We start from the raw sequence: 24,057 nt of genomic DNA on the forward strand, positions 1-24,057 counted from the left end.
GACCATCGTCAGGAGATCAACATGCCACGAAGATGACAGAGTTTGTGTCTCGTTGTAATAATTCAGTCATTTGAGCGACGTGCAAAAGATGATGTGTTTGGTCCCTGTGGACAGCGAATTGTTTTGTCTTAACATAAAATTGTTTCAGACAACTGCGACTAATGTTTCAGTTAGTTTTTTTCTTTATGTGGCATAATTCTCACGTTCCGTGGTATTGTATTTGGCTTGACTCCACAAAAAGAACAGTATAAAAAATATATATCGGGAGATCTGCTTTGTCTTCCTAATGAAAATATAATAAAAAAATTAATCATAATAAATGAACAAAAATAAAAAAAAACTGGAGCTCCTAATACTTCGTGCACTAGCCATCTGCTTCTACCACTGCTCTGATCCGGCGTGGCACAGAATTGATGAGATTGCGGAACAAGGGTTCTTGATCTGTGGTGATGTCATGTGGACTACTGCTTTAGAGACCTGGGCATGTGCAGTGTGTTGTAAGCAAACTTATACAATAAAAGGAGCTCCAAATTTTATTTATTTCCATATTTGTACATCTATTATCAGGCAATGCATCTAACTTAATGATATGCGTTAAAGGAAGAAGATTTGTTTGCTTACATCTCAAGTCTGATAAGTGAACTATGATACTATGCAATATATGCAATGGAGGGGGAAAGGAACTGGCCATCCTACCCCATTATCATTGGCATTCTTTGATACCAACGTTTCAGTTGAAACTAAAAAACTGATGGTAGAAGCTCTGAAATGATCAGAAAGTCTAAAAAGAAATGCCAAAATGTTATCAGCTGAACCGAAGTTCTTAGATCAATATTTAAGAAAAGGCATTGAAAAGTTTATTTCCCAAGATTCAAGAAGATTTTTTGAAAAGTTTTCAGTAAATTCTGACTTCTTGGAAAAACATCCATCAAAATGGAAAAGTACTGGTAACAAGCATTTTTAGAGAGGACTGCATATCGCAAAAGTCTTAAAGTTGTAAACGCTGCAGCAGAATGGGGAGTGAAACTGATGACAGATTACAAAAATATGCTGACAACAAAAAAGAAGAAAAACAGTTCATTCTGCAGATTATGTCCGCCTATCAACGTCGATATCCAGATGTGAAAAAATCAACTTGATCTAAAAACTTTTAAGAACAATAAAACCATTAACAGTGAAAAATAATACAAAACATTATAAATATTTCACTGAATATAGTAAATGGTTAAAACTTTAGTTCAAATGCACCACGTCTTTGTATTACCATTTTTTCATGGAATTATTTTCTCACTAGGTGTAATAATTCTAAGATGTGTCTTTAAATTTTTACGAAAAATATAAATCTACCTATACGGCTGAGGGCCACCCTACTCCATTATTTTCTGGCTTAGTTGCCTCATGAGTGATGCCTTATTTATGTCACTTAGGAGGTTCAAACCTGTCTTGGGACAGTTAGCTAAACAATAACAATTACAAATTATAGATGTCTGAATAAGTAAACAGTCTTACCTGAGGTTGCCAAACCTCCCATATTTGCCCCTAATTTTTCACAATCTCCTGCCTCCCTTATTTTTTTCTCTTCGAGCATTTTCTTCCATTTTTTGTAATGTAAAAATCTTTATTTTAACATTTGATTTTGCCGTGAATGATGATGAATTTTGTTGTTCAAGAGATGTATTAAAATGTGCAGTCTTTTTAGAAGTGGGTTTTAGTACACACCTGTTTAAAATCAAATCATGTTAATGTTATAAATTTGTAAAAACAAGCTAGTTTTATTCTAAACATACTACTAAGTACTAATACCGGTACTCATACAAAGAGGGTGTTTCATCTCGTGAACAACATGAGCACGACACATTTATAATCAAAGCAGAGCTGAAAACTGTAGTCGACTTCAACTATTACATGAGACAAAATCTGTCTCAAAATACTCTTAATTTAAGCCTAGCTGCGGAAGTGTAGAATAAAGTTGCTTTTCAGTGATTGGACCGAATAATTTGTCTGTTTCATATGTGAAATTTTGTCGATTCCTTAGTCTCCTTTATTTTCTTCACAAAAAGTTGGCAACCCCAGTCTTATCTTATCGTTTAAAATGCAAGTTGGCAACCCCAGTCTTATCTTATCATTTAAAATGCAGTGTATTATTTTTAAATGGTTTGTTTAAAAAGTTAGATATCAGTACCTGTACTTTTATTTTCAATTATTATGTAAAAAAAAATATCCATTACAGTATCCATCGAAAAGCATAAATGAATGTCATGAAGTTGCATATACAGAGTGGAGTACTGTACCCCTAAATGTCAACACTGTTTTATTCAATGAATACAGTACTATCAGTACGATTCTGAATTTTACAGTAATTTCGGCTTCAGTTTTCTGTATTAACGTGGAACATTTAAGTGGACATCTATTCAGAAAGAATATGCATTACCATTTCTATAATACTCAATGCATCTCTTGCTTCTTAGTGGGAAGACGTTGATGTAACCCACAACACGAGTATATCATTATTGGAAAAATAAATGAGGTTTGAATATTGTGACAGCCACGTCGAGACTCGATCACACGTCCTGCAAAAGGAAGGGCGCGCGTGGAAGGAACGAGGCCAGCGCCGGTGACCACTGGGGGGGGGGGGGACGGACGTAAGGGGAACGTCTGCATGCCGAGAGGGCAAGGGAAAGTGTGGTGGGCTGCGACCGAGAAAGGGAAGAAACGAAGCAGCAAGAACGAGTCTCTAGAAGCAGAAATTTCCAGGGTCGTAGTTTCTGGAAAGTGTGGTTTAACTAATAAATACAGGACGCGAGGAGAAGAGAGTTCAGTTTTTGGTCAGCAAGCCAGTCAGTCCTGTGTAGCAGTGAAGCCAGCTTCGAGACCGGAGTTCGACTTGAGTGTGTCCGCAACTGTGGAGCATCCTGGCCAGTGCGGTGTATCCGGAACCTTTGGTTCGAGTGCAGTGGACCGCAGTTGGGGGACCTGAGTTCGAAGTTCAGTGGATTGACTCTTGCAAGTCCTGGGTTCGATATTCTGTGAACTTGAGTGACTGAGCTAGTAGAACTAGCCAAGGCAAACGAACTGTGAACTGAGAACTGATAGTTTTGTGTTGTAAATAGTGCTTTGTGAACATTAGTTGAGATTAGCAATACATTGTTGTTCTCAGTAATCCAAGTGAATTGGCATTGTCGTCTGTGGAGTGCAATAACGAATACTGTGTTGCTGTATTGGAGTGGAAATCCCGTTGTTGACGGGAGTGTTTAAATTCAATTATAGAAAGTGATTATTGTTGTGACAATAAAAGTTACATTATTGCTTGAATTAAAAAAAAGTCACATTTGGTGTCGGAAGCGAGATATTATCGACATAATGAAGAACCTACAGCAGATCCTGCAAGCCATCGTGGAAATGAAAGCAGACATGAACAAGCACATCAGTGAGGTGAAGAACGATATAAGTGAAGTAAAGGCAGACAAGAAAGATGACATGAACAAGCACATTAGTGAGATTAAAAGTGACGTCGCTATGCAAATCGGTAGTGTTTCGGCCCAAGTAGATGATATAGTTACCATCGTGAGAGACGAACTTAAAGCCGATTTTGACAAACTAAAAGAGAATTTTGCAACTATAAACGAGACAGTGGCTGAACTAAGACAGGACGTAGACCATTTCGACGGCAAAATTCGAGCTCTCGAACGTCGTCAAGAGGAAACGAGTGAGTTGCTGGACAAGACGAGTGTGTTGATGGACCAACATGCTGAAGAAAACAAGCACATACTCGCGTTAGTGGATCGCCAGGCTAGAGAACATAAACAGATATTTGCCGAGGAGGTTCGACGGGCCATGCAAGAAGCGGCAACAGATTTGACGACTCCATATAGTGGCCCTGTGGAGCCATCACCTTCAGCCAGACATTCGAACGTCAAGACGCCGAAGTTCGACGGAACGACGTCTTGGGCGATTTTCCGTCGCCAGTTCGAGGCTACAGCGGCACGTAATGGGTGGACACCAGCGGAGAAGACTACCCAGCTACTGACCGCGCTTCAAGGACAGGCGTCGGAGATTCTTCACAGCGTTCCAGAAAATGGGACAGCCGCTGAGATAGTGGCGGCCTTGGAGGGACGTTATGGTGACCATCAACTTGCGGCAGCATTCAGGACCCAACTGAAAAACGAGGGTCCAACAGTCAGACGAGTCCCTACACGAATTTGCGATGGCGGTAGAACAACTGGCCCATAAGGTCCTCAGGGGCGTACCACCACACTTTGTCGCTGGAGAGGCAGCTACACCTTCGGCAGCGGAGTTCGAGAGCCCGAGATCAGGCAACAGCTGCTCTTGGCTGAGCATCGCACCATCAACGAAGCTCTGTCGGCGGCCCTCAGGATGGAGGCGGCCAAGTTGATGGTGAACGTCTCGGCATCGCACCGGATAAGGAGCGTCGCGGCCGACGTCGAGGAACGTCAACCGAAGTCACGCGAGCGGCAGAGACGAGGAGCGCCCACCTGCTGGTCCTGTGGCAGACCGGGACACTTGAGTAGAGACTGCGACCAATCAGGCCACAGGCAGGAGAGAGAGGTGGCCAACGTCGAGGAGCGCCAACAATCACTGGAGCGGGAGAGACGACGGGCGCCCACCTGCTGGTCCTGCGGCGAACCTGGTCACCTAAGGAGGGAGTGCGACCGAACTGGCTTCAGTCAGGAGAAAGAGGGGGCCGATGATAGGAGGAGCACGTCGGCGCCGACATCACCGACCCCTCAGCTAATCCTGAAGACTGTCAACAGAAGATGCGACGATGGGCTGATTGCTGATGGATGGATAAGAGGCCGCCCATGCAGAGTACTGGCAGACACCGGGGCGTCGCTCACTATCGTCAGACCGGAAGTCGTGCGTGGCCTACCTGGGAGGACGCCGCTTCGCCGATATGAGCTACGTACTGCTTCAGGCGAGAGTCTGCCCGTACAGAAAGAGGTCTTCCTGGATCTGACCTTAGGAAAGAGGAGACTGGAGGTGTGGGTGTTCGTCGCCAACATCACTGAAGACGTCATCCTGGGACTCGATGCCATGCAGATCTTTGATGCGACGGTGGTCGTCCGGCGCTGTATCTTCCCTTTGGTCAGGATGAAGTGTTCCTGAGGGACGTCGAGGACCAACCCATGGCCAGCAGACTCACCTTGCAGAAGCAAGTGATAATCCCAGCAGGCTGCGAGATGGTGGTGACGGCACGACTGGATGGACAGCCTAAGGGAAACCTGTTCCTTGATTCATAAACAACTCCGATAGATGGAGTTTATGTGGCCAAATCCCTACTCCCGAACCAGAAGGTGGTACCGGTGAGGGTCCTGAATGTTCACCAATCGGGACCAGGAGGTGCCTAGTGGAACTGTACTAGGTAGCGTCGAGCCGGTACTGTCTGTGACGTCTCTGGGGGATAAGGAGGAGCGTCAGCGCCCACGTCGAGAGCTAGACTCATCACTGAAAGAACTGGCTCGAGAATTGGCGGAAAATTTAAGCAAAGGAGAAAGAAGACGAGTCCATGATCTATTGACAGAGTTTCAGGACGTCTTCAGCCTGTCTGAAAATGACTACGGGAGAACGGAGAAAGTTCAGCACCACATCGACACTGGAAATGCTCACCCAATCAGACAACCTCCTCGACGTGTCCCTCTAGCTAAACAGAGGGAGATTGACAGAATGAAAGCAAGAGGGGTCAACGAGGAATCCGACAGCCCTTAGTCATCACCTGTGGTGCTGGTGAAGAAGAAGAATGGGGACCTGTGTTTCTGTGTGGACTATAGAAGACTGAATGACGTCACCAAGAAGGACTGCTTTCCCCTTCCACGAATTGATGACACCTTGGACGCCCCTGGCAGCAGCAGAGTGGTTCTCAACGTTGGATCTCAAGTCAGGATACTGGCAGGTGGCGCTACATCCGGAGGACAAGGAGAAAACGGCATTCTCTACAGGCCAGGGACCATGGCAGTTCACCATTATGCCGCTCGGCCTCTGCAACGCCCCGGCTACATTCCAGAGACTAATGGAGTCCGTAATGAGAGGCCTTACATACTACACCTGTTTGCTGTACCTTGATGACGTCATCGTGTTCGCCAAGGCCTTCGGCGAACAACTGTCGAACCTGAGGAAAGTGTTCGAGAGACTGCGACAGGCCAGGTTGAAGTTGAACCCGAAGAAATGTCATCTGTTCCAGAAGAAGGTCAGCTACCTGGGGCACGTAGTAGGGACCAACGGAGTGGCCACGGACCCGGAGAAGCTACAAGCCGTCAAGGGATGGCCGAGACCGAGGGACAAGCAGGAGTTGCGCCGCTTTCTCGGCCTCTGCACTTACTACAGAAGGTTCGTAGCTGGGTACGCCAACATCGCTAAGCCTCTAACCCAGCTGATCGAGGAGAAACGACAATTCCAATGGACGGACGAGGCGGAGTCATCCTTCCAGTCGCTGAAAGAGGCGCTCTGCACTGCTCCTGTACTGGGATACCCTATCCCTGGAAGGAAGTTCACGCTCGACACGGACGCTAGCAACGTAGGCATCGGCGGAGTACTCTCTCAGGAAAAGGACGGGCAAGAGAGGGTGATTGCCTACTTCAGCCGAACACTATCCAAGGCTGACAGAAACTACTGTGTGACACGTAGAGAACTTCTTACCATTGTGGAAGCCCTGAAGCATTTCCACAAATACTTGTATGGCCAGGAATTCCATCTGAGGACAGAACATTCTGCACTCATCTGGCTATTGGGCTTCAAGAATCTGGAGGGGCAGACCGCCCATGGAGTTCAACGTCTGCAGGAGTACAACTTCACCTCCGAATACCGCCAAGGGAAGAAACATTCCAATGCTGATGCTTTATCACGACGCCCTTGCCCGGATGGCTGCAAACACTGCCTGAAAGTAGAAGAGCGAGATGGCGCCCACGCAGTCCGAGCAATTGCCGCCCAGTCGAGCCCAAGATGGGACAACGCTGCCATAAGGAGGGAGCAGCTGGAGGACCCAAACATGGGACAGCTACTGCGTGATGTAGAGTCCTGCCAGAGACCAGTGTGGGCCGATATCGCTAACCGTAGCACCACTTACAATAGCTACTGGGCCCAATGGGAATTCTTCACTGTGAAGGACGGTATCCTGAAGAGGATTTGGAAGTCGGCCGATGGAAGAACCCGCAAAGAACAACTTGTCCTGTCCAGGAGCAAGGTGAAGGAAGTGCTTGAGGAGACTCATGCTGGCGTGACTGGAGGCCACCTGGGAGCCAACAAGACGCTGGACAAGTTAAGGCAGAGGTTCTACTGACTGAATCAGAGAACCGACACGGAACAATGGTGCCGAAGGTGCGACACATATGCAGCCAGTCGCGGACCAAGGACACGCAGCAGGGGAGCCATGCAGCAGTACAACGTGGGAGCTCCTTTTGAGAGAATCGCCATCGACGTTGCTGGATCATTCCCGGCCACAGATCGAGGGAACCGCTACCTGCTAGTAGCCATGGATTACTTCACAAAATGGCCAGAGGTGTACGCGATTCCCAACCAAGAGGCTTCGACGGTGGCAGACGCACTACTTGACAACATCGTCTGCCGATTCGGTGTGCCCCGGGAATTGCATAGTGATCAGGGGCGAAACTTCGAATCCAACCTGATGGGAGAATTGTTCGAGCGTCTGGGGGTGCATAAAACCAGGACCACTCCCCTCCACACACAGTCCGACGGCATGGTAGAATGCTACATCAAAACCATGGAAGAGCACCTGCAGAAGGCGGTGTCCAACCATCAGCGAGACTGGGATGCAAGAGTCCCACTGTTCCTCTTGGCCTACAGAGCTTCGGTCCACAATACAACAGGGATGACACCGGCAAACATGGTCTTAGGGAGAGAGCTGCGCCTGCCCTGTGATCTGCTGTTTGGCACGCCACCCGGCACCGACCAGCCAGCGACTGACTACGTGGCAGAACTGACCGAGAAGTTGAATGGAGTCCACCAACTGGCTAGAGAGCACCTCAAGATGGCCAGCGACAGGATGAAAGTGCGCTACGAGAGATTAGCCAACTCTGCAAGATTCCAGGAGGGCGACCTTGTATGGCTGTATCGACCTACCAGGACCAAAGGAAAATCACCGAAGCTGCAGCATGCCTGGGATGGACCATACCGCATGGTGACCCAGATCAACGACGTGGTGTACCGCATCCAGCGACAACTCCGAGGGAAGATGATGGTGGTACATCTGGACTGACTAGCGGCCTACCAAGGGACTGTACGGGACAGCCAGTCCTAAGGAGGGAGCAATGTGACAACCAGGTCGAGACTCGATCACGCGTCCCGCAAAAGAGAAGGCGCGCATAGAAGGAACGAGGCCAGCGCCGGTGAGCACTGGAGGGGACGGACGTAAGGGGAATGTCTGCATGCCGAGAGGGCAAGGGAAGGTGCGGTAGGCCGCGGCCGAGAGAGGGAAGAAACGAAGCAACAAGAACAAGTCTCTAGAAGCGGAAATTTCCAGGGTCGTACTTTCTGGAAAGTGTGGTTTAACTAATAAATACAGGACGCGAGGAGAAGAGAGTTCAGTTTTTGGTCAGCAAGCCAGTCAGTCCTGTGCAGCCGTGAAGCCAGCTTCGAGACCGGAGTTCGACTTGAGTGTGTCCGCAACTGTGGGAGCATCCTGGCCAGTGCGGCATATCCGGAGCCTTTGGTTCGAGTGCAGTGGACCGCAATCGGGGGACCTGAGTTCGAAGTTCAGTGGATTGACTCTTGCAAGTTCTGGGTTCGATATTCTGTGAACTTGAGTGGCTGAGCTAGTAGAACTAGCCAAGGCAAACGAACTGTGAACTGACAGTTTTGTGTTGTAAATAGTGCTTTGTGAACATTAGTTGAGATTAGCAGTACATTGTTGTTATCAATAATCCAAGTGAATTGTCATTGTCGTCTGTGGAGTGCAATAACGAATACTGTGTTGCTGTATTGGAGTGGAAATCCCGTTGTTGACGGGAGTGTTTAAATTCAATTATAGAAAGTGATTATTGTTGTGACAATAAAAGTTACATTATTGTTTGAATTAAAAAAAAAAGTAACAATATCATCGTAATTATATGTATTACATTCTGATTGAGGTTCTGGCTGATATGTACATCTATTGTCAAGCAGTGCATCTTACTTGACAATAGGTGTCAGAGGAAGAACAATTTATTGTTTGTATGCATCTGAAGTTTGATTAGTGGAATATGTAGCTAATCGGTGATGTATGCATTGGAGGGGGAAAGGAACTGGCCACACTACCCCATTATCTACTGACTTAGTTGCCTCATGAGTGATGCCTTATTGGTGTTACTTATGAGGTTCAAACCTGTCTTCGGACAGTTGACTAAACAACAACATTCAAAATATTACTAGTAAGCCTAGCTTGTGCAGCTGCAATCCACGCATTTTTATAAATTCTACGAATCTTCTGCGTCCTTTTTTAATTAAAAAATTGTAGTTTTCCTCTAAGATAACTAAAATACGTAAAATCAAATTTATACAATTAAGTTAAATTTAGGCATATAATTTTACCTTCCTATATTTTAATTCTAACACTGGGAAATTCTGAGGTACCTACCATTACCTATAATGAAATTAAATGTGCATAATTATATTTAGATATGTAAGTTTAGTTTTTCATGTCTTAATTCTAGCATTGCTGTCCTCTTCTGAGATGCATATAAACCCCCTCCCCCACCCAAAAAATTAATCCTGTTTTAATACTTTGAAACCTACTTCAGGTGCTTAAACGTAAAGTTTTCAGTGTTTAAATACTCGAAATTTACCCACAAATATGAATATGTGGACAGAATCACAGAAACCACTTATTCATATGTGATGATTATGTTATAAGGCCTATTATTTTTATTTTTTTACTTGATTATTTAACTAGGCTGTACCGACTAGCTATTGGATTCTTTAGCATCAATGGAATTGGTGGTAGCGAGATGGTATTTGACAAGATGAGGCCAAAGATTCGCTATGGATTACCTAACATTCACCTTATGTTTGGGGAAAACCTCGGAAAAACTAACCAGGTAATCAGCCCAAGTGGGAATCGAACCCACGCCCGAGCACAACTCTGGATCAGCAGGCAAATGCGCTACCATCTGAGCTATGCTTTTTTTTTAACTTGGTTATTTAACGTCACTGTATCAACTACGAGGTTATTTAGCGTCGGTGATGGGGATATGATATATTTGGCGAGATGAGGCCGAGGATTCGCCATAGATTACCTGACATTTGCCTTACGGTTGAGGATAACCTCGGAAAAAAACCAACCAGGTAATCAGCCCCAGCGGAAATCGAATCCACGCCCAAGAGCAACTCCGGATCGGGAGGCAAGCACCGTAACCGACTGAGCTACGCTGGTGGCTCTGAGCTATACTGGTACATTTATTATTATTATTATTATTATTATTATTATTATTATTATTATTATTATTATTATTATTATTATTTACTTACTTACTTACTTGTGGCTTTTAAGGAACCCGAAGGTACATTGCCACCCTCACATAAGCCCATCATTCTTCCCTATCCCGTGCAAGATTAATCCAGTCTCTATCATCATATCCCACTTCCCTCAAATCCATTTTTATATTGTGCTCCCACCTACGTCCCGGTCTCCCAAAAGGCCCTTTTCCCTCCGGCCTCCTAATTAACACTCTATATTCATTTCTGGATTCACCCATACGTGCTACATGCCATGCCCATCTCAAACGTCTGGATTTAATGTTCCTAATATGTGAGGTGAAGAATACAATGCATGCAGTTCTGTGTTGTATAACTTTCTTCATTCTCGTGTAACTTCATCCCTCTCAACCCCAAATATTTTCCTAAGAACCTTATTCTCAAACACCTTTAATCTCTGTTCTCCTCTCAAAGTGAGAATCCTAGTTTCTCAACCATACAGGACGACCGGTAATATAACTGGTTTATAAATTCTAACTTTCAGTATTTTTGATACCAGAATGGAAGACAAAAGCTTCTCAGCTGAGTAATAACAAGCATTTTCCACATTTCTGCGTTTAATTTCCTCTCAAATGTCATTCATATTTGTTACTGTTGTTCCAAGATATTTGAATTTTTCCACCTCTTCAAAGGATAAATTTCCAATTTTTATATTTCCATTTCGTACAATATTCTGGTCACGAGATACAATTAAATACTTTGTCTTTTCGGGATTTATTTCCAAACCTATCTCTTTACTTGCTTCAAGTAAAATTTTTGTGTTTTCCCTAATAGTTTGTGGATTTTCTCCTAACGTATTAACAAGCAGTTGATAACCCGTTCAATTCCAACTTGAACTTTCCTAATGGCATATTCTAGAGCATCTCCTTACGTTAGCTCGCAGTGAATTTGAAAAGTATCCAACAGAAACTGGTCTATAAGGACTCTATTGTACGTTTCACTGAGACACATTTTAATTAATTGAACTAGTTTCTTCAGAATGCCGAATTGTATAAGAATAGTATATAAAACTTCTCTATTAACCGAGTCATATGCCTTTTTTAAATCTATGAATAACTGATGTACTGTTTATACTCCCACTTTTCTTCAATATCTGTTGAATAGAAGAAGTCGATCATTAGTCGATCTATTACGCCTAAAACCGCACTGATGATCCTCAATAATTTCATCTACATACGGAATTAATCTTCTCAAAAGAATATTGGACAAAATGTTCTACGATGTAAAGCATTGAACTTATAATTACATACTTTCATAGCTTTATTAGACCACTTATTCATTTCATTTAGAATATTTAATTTTGCAGTTAGAACTATGTCCTTCCATAATGAATTTTTTCAGGATGAGACAAGGTTCTAAGTGCTGATAGAACTTTGTCAAACTACAGTGTGTTTATCCATTACTTAAAACATTATTATTCATTACATAGAACATTTAAACTCTGAAAAAAATTGTTCTCTTTTAATTTATAATTGGATAATTGACATTAAATAAGTTACAGAAATTAAAATTATATTTTGTGAAAACAATCAGATCTCTGTTATATCCATGACTGCGGATTAGACACTACTTTCCGTACCTTCTCTTTTGGTGTATTTTCTTGGTTATTTCTGAAATTATAGTTACATAATGTATTTTTTGTTGTTATTAAGCCTATTATAATTTCAATGTCCCTTGTAGTACTGGGTGTTCATTTCAAAGTGTGTCATGACGTCACTGTTGTGAGTCAGCGATTTGAAGCGAGTTTCAGCTTTTATGTCAGAGAAGTTGCCTATTAATCAAGGCGTTCAATCTAAACTTGAGAACGTGTATGGTATAACTTGAATGTCGTAGCAACAGATGGCGGTCTGTAAAGTCTGTGTGCTACCATAACCTCTTTCGAACTGTGTTTTGCGCGGGCAAGTCGTACGCAGGGTATTTGTTATCATCGATTGCATACGGCAACATTCCACAACACAAATAAAATGCTCCTTGCCATGTTGACCGTCGAAGTTAACGTTAACAAATACGTAAGTAATCGTCTTAACCCTCTCCCCATATCCCGACAGTAAGAAAAAAAACTCACTTCAGTACGTGTTTTCAAACAGTTCACATTCTTGCCACTATTGGCGTTACCGTACGTATCGGTAAGTAATCTTCAGAATGAACGCCGTACTTGCTAGGCAACTTCTCTCGCATTTAGGTAATACGCCTCTGCGGAAGTGTAGGAAGATTGAATTCTCTAGGCTCATCAGATAGCCACATGACGACATACTGCGAGCCATGACACATTTTGAACTGAACACCCAGTATTTAAACGTATTTATATATTTTATGTTGTTTATAGCCTATTATATTATATATTTAAATTAAACAAATAATTACACAATTAAAATATTGGTTTAAGAAAATATTGGAAGTGAAAGCAGTCTTCAAATGTATTATTGACGAATGAAAAATGTATATTTTAAGTAATGGAGATGTGTAAATGTTATGAACATGTGAAAAGAATGGGTAAATAGAAAACGAAGTGATTGAACATAAAAATCGTGATAATCCATTTTGAATCTTGCATACCGGTACACTATTTTTAACACTTGAATATAAGTAATTGATTAACTAGCGGACTTACTCGTGTTAATTATGTAAGTCTGTGCGGCTTACAGGTGTTTCGGTGCTTCATCACACCATCCTCAGAGACTACTAGATCACAAAAACACACAAAACACAACACAAACACAAGAACACAAGAAATACATCACACTAACATATGAAAACAAAAGCACACATAAGATCGCATCTTCATTCAGAAAGCAGAAATACAACATATCATACAGAACAGAAAACACTACAAAGACATCTCAACACACAAAAAACACAAACAAATAAATACAACCACACAGGTGTATACAAACTCACATGTAATAGTTGCGACAAGTTCTACATTGGACAGACAGGCAGATCATTCCAAACACGCTACAAAGAACACATTAAAGCAATAGCCAGAGGACACAATACATCTACATATGCCGATCACATAACCAATGCTAACCATACATACAATAACATAAATACGGACATGGAAATCCTACACATACAACCCAAGAACCAAAAACTCAACACACTAGAACAATACGAAATATACAAACACACTAAAACACACCCCGATCAAATTCTCAACACACAGATCAATTTCAGTACACACACACTATTTGACTCCACTTTTCTACACTTTTCAACAATCAAACGCATCCACACAACAGGCAGAGAAGTTCGAGATGACGCTGAGATCTAGTAGGCTCTGAGGATGGTGTGATGAAGCACCGAAACAGCTGTAAGCCGCACAGATTTACGTAATTAACACGAGTAAGTCCGCTAGTTAATAAATTACTTATAAAAATCGTCTTACGTATTGTTCGGCTGTCCTATATATGTAAAACTTTCTTCATTGTGTAAATTTTTGTCCTTCGAAATCCTATCGTTAGCATTATAACTCTGTGAAGCACTAAGTCACCTAATTTAAGAAATTTGCTGAGATGTTGAATTTTATTACTGAAGTCAAGTATTCTTTTCAAATGGAGACTGTATGTCCTTTACTTCCTTTTCATTAAGAAAAAACACTTCAATTTTAATTAATTGTTGTCAACTTCACTCTGTTTCCTTCCCATTTATACCTCTATTTTATCTTATTTCAGGCATATAATGGTAAGCAGATAATTTAATGATAAATATATCATATTCTTTGAAAGGAAATTCACTGTAAAATTATAAATATGATCTATCTGGTTATGTGTCAATCCATCTGGAGAAATCCAAGTATATTTATGTATATCCTTATGAGGGAATGTTGTACTTTTGACAATTGAATTTTTTGATGTGGCAAAGTTGACTAACCTAACTTCATTATCATTACTACTTACGTGTAGGCTCTCTTTTCCCATAGTCAGTTTAAAAATATCCTCCCGTCCTAATTTAACATTGAAATCCCTTAATAAAACTTTCATGTGATATCTAGATAACTGATCAAAAGTGTGTTCCAATTGCTCATACGTGTAGAAGCTATCCTTTATATGGTCGTCTTTCTCTTCTATAGGGGCGTGAGCATTTTATTATTCTTAATATTATTATTGTTATTGTTATTAGTGTCGTTGTTGCTTTTGTTGTTACTACTGTTGCCATTGTTGTTACTATTGTTGCTGTTTTTTTATGTTATTTTACGACACTGTATCAACATCTCAGGTTATTTAGCGTCTGAATGAAATGAAGGTGATAAAGCCAGTGAAATGAGTCCGGTGTCCAGCACCAAAAGTTACCCAGCATTTGCTCATATTGGGTTGAGGGAAAAAATCTCAACCAGGTAACTTTCCCTGACTGGGATTTGAACCCAAGCCACCTGGTTTTGCAGTCAGACGCGCTGTTACTCTACAGGTGAGGATTGTTGCTCTTACTATTGTTGTTATTACTACTACTAGTTTTACTACTATTATTTTTTTACTTACTTACTTACTTACAAATGGCTTTTAAGGAACCCGAAGGCTCATCGCTGCCCTCACATAAGCCCGCCAGCGGTCCCTATCCTGTGCAAGATTAATCCAGTCTCTATCATCATACCCCACCTCCCTCAAATCCATTTTAATATTATCTTCCCATCTACGTCTCGGCCTCCCTAAAGGTCTTTTTCCCTCCGGTCTCCCAACTAATACTCTATATGCATTTCTGGATTCGCCCATACGTGCTACATGCCCTGCCCATCTCAAACGTCTGGATTTAATGTTCCTAATTATGTCAGGTGAAGAATACAATGCGTGCAGTTCTGTGTTGTGTAACTTTCTCCATTCTCCTGTAACTTCATCCCGCTTAGCCCCAAATATTTTCCTAAGCACCTTATTCTCAAACACCCTGAACCTATGTTCCTCTCTCAGAGTGAGAGTCCAAGTTTCACAACCATACAGAACAACCGGTAATATAACTGTTTTATAAATTCTAACTTTCAGATTTTTGGACAGCAGACTGGATGATAAGAGCTTCTCAACCGAATAATAACACGCGTTTCCCATATTTATTCTGCGTTTAATTTCCTCCCGAGTGTCATTTATATTTGTTACTGTTGCTCCAAGATATTTGAATTTTTCCACCTCTTCGAAGGATAAATCTCCAATTTTTATATTTCCATTTCGTACAATATTCTGGTCACGAGACATAATCATATACTTTGTCTTTTCGGGATTTACTTCCAAACCGATCGCTCTACTTATTATTTTTTTACTTACTGTAGTTATTTAATTATGCTGTATCAACTACTAGATTATTTAGCATTAATGGGATTGGTGATAGCGAGATGGTAGTGGCGATATAAGACGAGGATTCGCCATAGATTACCTGACATTCGCCTTACGTTTGGAAAAACCTCAGAAAAATCCAACCAGGTAATCAGCCCAAGTGGGGATGGAACCTGCTCCCGAGTGCAACTCTGGATCATCAGACTAGCGTCTTAGCTGACTAAGGTATGCCAGTGGCTTACTATTATTATTATTATTATTATTATTATTATTATTATTATTATTATTATTATTATTATTATTATTATAAATTTAATTACAGCCATTCTCACAGTTTATAAACAAGTATCTACTAGCTGCAGTGCAAGAACTATGTCTAATGAATAGGGACCGGATTTTTATGTACTGGTAATTACATATTATATTCCTTTCAACCTAACCGTATATAAATAACAAATCTTTGCGAATCTTGTAATTACCATTAATATATTAAAATTTGATACTACATATTTTTACATATTTACCCCACATTACATATTATGGCTTGGCATTACATAAATCTACATATTTATGGTTTTTATTCATTTTTACTTCTCTAAAAGGAAAAAAAAAAAAAAAAAAAAACTTCTGCTCGGAAAGTTTATAATTTGAAACACACAGATTTAAAAAGTCTTTTTACCTACCCCAGAAAGGATATATTTCGGGACGAACATAATGTCCTTAGTTCCAGAAAGTAATAGAGGCACTCACCCCATACCGCCCACTGTAAATATAAGTGAACAAAAGACAATCTTTCTCATACAACTACATTGTATTGTAAAAATCACTCAGAAAGAAGCGTTGCCTTCATGTGGTGGAGTGGGACGAAGACGACATGATTTTTCTCGAACTATACTTGTTCTGCACACGTCTTAACAAGCCATTCCCATGCAATTTGCAACCTCACCCACCCTCTTCCTATTCCTAAACCTTACAGGGAGACACGTGTCAAGTCGGACATGAGCCGCAATAAAGTAGCTGACTTCTGAAAAGAAGCTGGAGTAAAGGAACAAACTAGAAAGATTAAAATAAATAGCTTTTCAGGTTATTGCTTGATCTCTTTACTTTAAATTTAGTAGGAATTAGAAGGTATGGTTCTCTGCTGGAATAATCCTACCCTTCTGAATGAGACAGGAATGTCACTTTTCAAACAACAGTTTGTAAATGCCTATAGTATAGTATAGTATAGTATTTATTAGCTGTCGTTATAGCAAAAGCTAATGACATTGTCAAATTACACGTGTGAAATTATCGTGCAAAAATGAAAATTATTCTATTACAACACTAAACATAAAACAAAATGATCACAAATACTCCTTAGAGTTTACAATTGAGAGTCAAGATTATCAAAAATAGGCTAATATCTAGATGAAAATTATAACACACTGATCACAAATATTATTTGATTTCCTCCGTTTATATACAATAAAACAAGAATTAACTTAACAATTTATGAGAATTTCCTAATATATTACAAAATAATAATACAATTCAGAGAAAGAAACCTAAAAAATATCTACAGCTTGATTTTCTGATTCAAAATATTCTTGCACAGAATAGAATGGGTTTCTAAGAAGCCACTTTTTCACTTTGACTTTGAATATGTCAAGTGACAATTCCTGTGCTTCCTGTGGTAACATGTTGAACATTCTACAGCCCAACATGTTAGAACTACTTTTAACTTTGGATAGTCTGCAAAATGGTATGTCCAGTTTTTCTTTATTCCGAGTATTATACTCATGTTTTTCCATCCTACTGGTGAAGCCATAAAGATTTTTCTTGATGTAAAGAAGGAGTTCCAGAATATATTCATTAACAACTGTTAAGATGGTCTCCTGTATGAACAGTGGTTTACAATGTGCTTTGCTTGGTACTTCTGTGATAATTCTGACTGCTTTCTTCTGAATGAGTAGGACTTCAATAAGTTTATTGCTGTTTCTCCACACCAGGATTCCATACATACTTCAATATGCTATGAAAAAAAGCAAAATAAACACTTCTTAGGTACTGCCCGGGTATTTTATCTCTAATTACTCTTAAGAGGTACAGGACTCTGGACAGTCTCCGAGAGATGTATTCAATGTGGCAATCCCAGGTTAGTTTTGTATCAAGATGGATACCAAGTAATTTTACTGCCTTTTCTTCAGACCCTTCTTTTTTTCAATGTCAAAATTAATTTTTGTGTCTTCTCCTCGTTTAAAATTAACTTATTTGCTCTGAACCATTCTGCTGCTTCCACAACTGTATTTGAGGTTAGCTGACGCAGTTCTGCTGCTCTAGTCGAACATGTTATGAAAGAAGTGTGATCTGCATATAATGTTGATTTGGCCATAATGTTGTAACTTAAATCATTTACAATAATTAGGAATAAGAAAGGTCCTAAGATGGAACCCTGTGGGACACCATGTTGCACTTCTCCTTCAAAAGACCTGATCCCTTGAATTTCTACTATTTGTTTTCTACCAGACAGATATGATGAGAGGAGGTCCAACTCCCTTCCATTTATACCATAGTATTGTAGCTTAAGTCTTAAAATATCATTTGAAACGCAGTCAAAAGCTTTTGTAAGGTCGCATAACGTGATCTCAGAGTACATTTTATCTTCAAAACCATTGTATGCTGATTCCAGCAGTGATAATATAGCATCAACTGTTGTTCTACCTTTACGAAAACCAAACTGCGTATGACACAATAAGTCATTTCCTTCAAAATAATTTGCTAATTGAGTCTTCATTACACATTCTAACACTTTTCCGAAAATAGGAATAATAGATACCGGCCTATAACTACTTGGATTCTCTTTCTCACCTTTCTTGTATATTGGGCAAATCCTCGAGTATTTTTGACTATTTGGAAATATCCCCATTTCCAGACAATCGTTGATGCACACTGTCAATGGATATATGATATAATTAATCACTTGCTTCAGGAAATTATTGGATATTGCATAAATATCTTTGCTGTTTGATGCTTTCATTTTGTTCGCAATATTAACTATATCCTCACATGATGTATACTGGCACTTGCACAGGTGTGCTTGTTAAAACTTCTGCTGTTATATGTGAAGAATTGATCTCTGAAATGATATGCTCCACAGATTCAAGAAAATACCTGTTTATTTCATTGGGTTCAATTGGTATATTTTGATTTTTGACACCTTTGTTACATTCTGTCTTTATCAAGTTCCATGCAGCTCTACATTTATTGTTGGATGATTCAATGAAAATAGCATTTCTCTGTTTTTTTGTTTCTATTAATGAATCTTTGTAAGTGTTCCTTGCTTTCTTATATTCAACTTTGTCTTCTTCCTTCCCAGAAAATTTATATATGGACGACAGTAGCATCATCCCATTTTTCATATATTCCAGTTACTTTGTAAAACATTTGCTTTTCTCGTGTCATACTTCTGTTCTTTTAATCTTTATCACTTCTTCCGGAAAATAAAAGTTAAAAAGGTCAATAAAAATATGGGGGGGGGGGGAAATCAAATAAATCACCGCCTCTGCAATTTCTATAGTGAGATTCTAAACTGGCAATCCAATCTTTATGCTTCACTTCCCTAACGAAAAACTCAATACCTTTTGGAGAGAATACTCTTCTATAAATATAACTGTTTGAGATATTTTCATCTTGGTTGTCAGGAAGATTAAGTTTCCACAGGATTGCCACATGGTCAGATAACCCGGGTTCTATTATTTCTACTTCAAATTTAGAGTTTATATTAGTTATAATATTGTCTAAGAATGCAGCTTCTCTTGTTGGACTAAAAACTGTACAGTAGCATCCATAGGATCTCAGCACATTAAGCAAATCTCTAGAATTGTTAGTGTTCAATCTTTCATCTGTGTTAATATCACCACCTATTATTATATTATATCCTAACCAATGACAAGACAGAATTTGTAAGCAGTGCTCAATGCATTCAAGAAAGATTTTAAAATAACTGTCAGGTGTTCTATATATTGAAATAACGACTAATCTATATGTAGGTAACACTACTGAAGTTACCTCAAAATGTTTTTCATTGACATATGCACAGTCTAGTATATACAGTCGCGAAGCTCAATACGTAGTAAATATGCAAACATTAGCTAGTTGCTCACCACTAGGATCGCTAATATCGCCTCATTACAGGCAATGGAAAATAGTACCATCACAGTCTATTGTTTCTAGCACCCTCAAAACTCAAGCTTCGTGACTGTATATAGTAGACTGTGACATATGTTTCCTAAATCTATGATATTAAAATCAACATCTGTTATCTTCATCTTACGAAGTGCTGACTAGATCAGACGCTATGGACAGTACTCTATAACAGAGTCGCCAGTATGAAAGGATAATTCCAAGCCTTTGGCGTGAGACGAACTTGATAGCTCAGTGGTAGAGCACCTGACCGGGGTACAGGAGGGTACAGGTTCGAATCCCGCTCGAGGTTGTGAAATTTTTCTTTCATACCATGGCATGATTGTGACTATAATAGTATTTAAATTCATCAATATCTGTTCTAAGAAACAAACAAACACCACCATGTAATGAATTAACTCTACAATATTTGTTAGCAAGTTTGTAACTGTCCATATGCACAAGTTCAATTTCATCTCTTGATATCCAATGCTCACAAACACTTAACATATCAATGCATTTAGAAACTAAATATACCTCCATCTCTTCCGTTTCTTCTTGAAACTTTATACATTACATTGTAAGACATTTAAACTCTTACCAAGATGATCACTTTTCACTATTTCACCACTGAAATTTCTTCCGAGTCACTCAGAGGAAACTTCTGTTTGTAAGTCTGTTGAGTCTTCAATCCGATCTGGCCTAAGTCTGCCAAAGAACTCCGTCACCAGGCAACCATGTGGTCACATTTCTTCTTGGAAAATATTCTGGAAATCCAGGTTTTAGTTTTTAGTTTAGTTTTAGGTTTTAGTTCGAGGTTTTAGTAGATAGGCACTTTGTTTCTTATAGGGAGCAGCTAAAATGCATGTGTCCCACATCTCCTATTTTCTCCTAATCCAGTAAAGCGAAACAGTGCTTGCAGTTCTGTTATATCATTCATTTCACTCAGTTCTCTAGTTTTAGTACTTGTAGTATTGCAATGGACGAAGCTTTCACTACAGATGGAAAAATAGTAACGTGTCAAGTGTGCAATAAAAAAGTCGGGTGCTCTATGAAATCACAACTGGAGAGTCTTATCTATCCTATCCCTGCCAGATATTGATATTAAATATTTTCATGATTTTGCATATTTTGGTACATATTCAGCTTATTTTTCTTACAATAAATATGTACATATTTCACACCTTGATATTACATAAAAATCCGGTCTCTACTAATGAATGAATTGTAATAGACTTTCAAAAGCCATACTTCAATACCATCCCCAGGGGAAGAGATCTTTGGGTCGACCAAAAAAAAAAAAAAAAAAGGTGATCGAGAATGACTTACTGAGACTGTAACACGCCTTGGCCTTATACTTGTTTGGATGATGATAGTGATGATGATGATGATGATGATTATTATTATTATTATTATTATTATTATTATTATTATTTAATAGTTGTTTTTTATAGTTGTAATATTAGCATAATTATGTAGCTACTTAATAACATCATGGTGATTTAAATTTTGAAATGTTACACAGTATCGTGTTATGAACAACAGCATGTACTGCTGGCTGATTTTTGTCAGTACAGCAGAGAAACGTCAGAACAGGCTGGATGTTACTCACTGGTTACATACGCTGAGAGAGAGAAAGGATAATGGTCCTGTATATGTCTGTCTCTCTTTTTCCCCAGCAACCTATTGTGACAAGCAAGCAAGTATATTTGGAAGTTAACATCTTACTCACCCGCAAGTTCAAATTCATTCCAAGTCAAAACATTGTATAAATACAAAATAACAAAATATAAGAAAAAGATAATAAATAATTACTATATACAGTGTTAAAAATTGTGTAATTAAGATGTAGAATTACTATATCTTAACCATATATAAATAAAACATATTTTTCCTATAAAAATAAAAGGGGAAGCAATGCTTCCACTACATCCGTGGACACTGCACTCCTGGAATTAACTGATATTCGAAAGCGAGATCTGTAGACTATAAACATTTGAAAACGAATATACAGCTGTAACATATTCTTTCTCATCAACTTGATGAATATTAAAAAAACGATTAAAACTTTCATATAAAATCGAAAATTTGCACATCAACAAATATGCTGCTTTAGTAATCACGAAAAATGTAATAGTTAATATTATGGTATTTATTTAGAGTCATTTTTTTTTTCTTTTGAGTGGTTAACATCTACTAAAATGAATCATTAGAAATTTGATTACTAAGTACCGGTAAGAATTCTTATGTAATGAAATTAAAATTATTAAAGTTAAATTAAATTTTATAATACAGTTTTCAGATATGCATATAATAAATTTAAAATATTAATTCAAAATAATATTGAAACATTTTTCCATTTGCTATGATTTTTAAAAGAATTTCACATAACTGAAAATGTTTACTATTATTGACTGTGTAACATATTCTAACCTACATCTTTATTTCATTTACACCACACTAAGCTAAAAAGCCATTTTGCCTACTTGAATCATTAACACCCCAAAGAGAATGACCCAACCATAGCCACCATCAGGTGGAGCTGGACCCAATTCTGGCTGTGATCCTATAACAGTGTCGAGCATGAGTCTCTCTCTTCTTCCTTCTTTTGATCGTAGTGCCATATTGTGCAAAATAAATGTAAACTATCACTACACAGTAAAGGTGCAGACTACTTTTATTTTAATTTTTATAGATTAACTGCATATCACTAATTTATGTAATCTACTTTCACTATAATTGTTTTTATATAGTACCGGTAACAGTCACATAATCACAATATTTTAACATTTTTAGGAATGGATTATAATGATGACAGATATATAGGCCTACTGTCACAAAGATGGCAAGTACTATCTTTGCTGATAATAGTTATCTTATCTGAAGAAAGATAAAGGTCACTGTTAATACCACTTCGTAGCAAGGCTAACTAACTGCAAGTTTTGTAATTCAATCTCTTCTACAAACCTGAATCCAAATTATGACATAAATAATAGTGCGTTTAAGCACACATACACACAAATATACTGTAATTATAATAATATATATATAATTATACCAAGACAATACAGAGAAGAACAGAAGCTTATAAAAAATGAATTAAGGAAACAAAAACAAAATGAGCACCCCATTTAGCCTCAATAGAAATAATTTTCTACGAACCTTTCAGCCAATTTGAACTTAACTTAGCAAATAACAAAATGAATAGCAATAAAGCCCCTGGCCCGGACAAAATCTGTCCTGAATTCATAAAATACCGGTACCTATGTTCTAAAGCTACACTACAACTATGTCTGAAAAACATCAGTCCCAGTAGACTGAAAAAAAAAACTGTCATTATCCCTGAATTGAAACCAAGAAAATCAGCAAATATTAGGTACTAATTATAGACTCATATCGATAACTAGCCATTTAGCGAAAATCATGGAGAGAATATCAAAAAGATTAAATTGGTGCTTAGAAATCCACAATCTATTATCATCATCCCAAGCAGGGTTCAGAAGAAATCATTCAACCAACGAACAAGTAATATTGCTGAGTCACGACATCAAGGAGGCAATTAACAATAAAGAAGATGCACTGGCAGTGTTTGTGCATATGATAATGTATGGAGATGTAACTTATTCAAGAAACTCCATCAAATGGGCATTACTGGCAACATTTTGTGCTGACAGCACCATGTAGACAGGGGAGAACTGAAGTACCTCGAAGAGGAGGTGGGAACAGCAAGAAAAGTTCAGTGAAACCAGCAGGAAGATTAAATATGGTCACCAGTTACAGAAGGGATTATTATTATTATTATTATTATTATTATTATTATTATTATTATTATTATTATTATTATTATTATTATTATTATTATTATTATTATTATTGACACACAACCAGATAGATCACATCTTGATAGATAAAAGAAGACATCTAGTATAGTACCAGTAGACATTCGAACCTTCAGGGGGCAGACTGTAATTCTGACCATTATTTGGTAATTGGAGAACTAAGAGAAAGACTATCAGTAGCCAAGCAAGTAGAGCAACAAGTTAATGTTAGAAGATTCAATATTCCGAAATTAAAGGACGAGGAAACTAAGCAATATTATCAGGTCGAAATTTCAAATAGGTTTGCCATATTAGCAAGTTCCAACGAAGTTGAGAAAGAG

The 24,057-nt window shown here is 39.1% G+C and overlaps 1 protein-coding gene across 10 annotated transcripts in view; it reads right to left on the reverse strand.

The window, feature by feature from the left end:
• The window catches only part of LOC138704936 (monocarboxylate transporter 7-like), a 94,847-nt gene extending 72,082 nt beyond the window's left edge, over positions 1–22,765 (reverse strand). The window contains exons 1-2 of one of the 10 annotated variants that reach the window (XM_069833379.1): positions 22,385–22,522; positions 20,500–20,665 (exon numbers count right to left, since the gene is read on the reverse strand). Coding sequence is in view for 4 of the 10 variants with exons in the window: in XM_069833376.1 (XP_069689477.1) it covers positions 22,385–22,522 (138 nt within the window). In the remaining 6 variants the exon portion in view is untranslated. Of the gene's footprint in view, positions 1–1,509; positions 9,044–20,499; positions 20,894–22,384 lie in introns of those variants that run through there. The other 9 variants (XM_069833377.1, XR_011333483.1, XM_069833376.1 and 6 more) reach the window with 9 other exon arrangements.
• Between the last annotated feature and the right edge of the window lie 1,292 nt (positions 22,766–24,057).

This window comes from Periplaneta americana, chromosome 8 (assembly GCF_040183065.1).
Source record: "Periplaneta americana isolate PAMFEO1 chromosome 8, P.americana_PAMFEO1_priV1, whole genome shotgun sequence".
Taxonomy (NCBI): Eukaryota; Metazoa; Arthropoda; class Insecta; order Blattodea; family Blattidae; genus Periplaneta; species Periplaneta americana.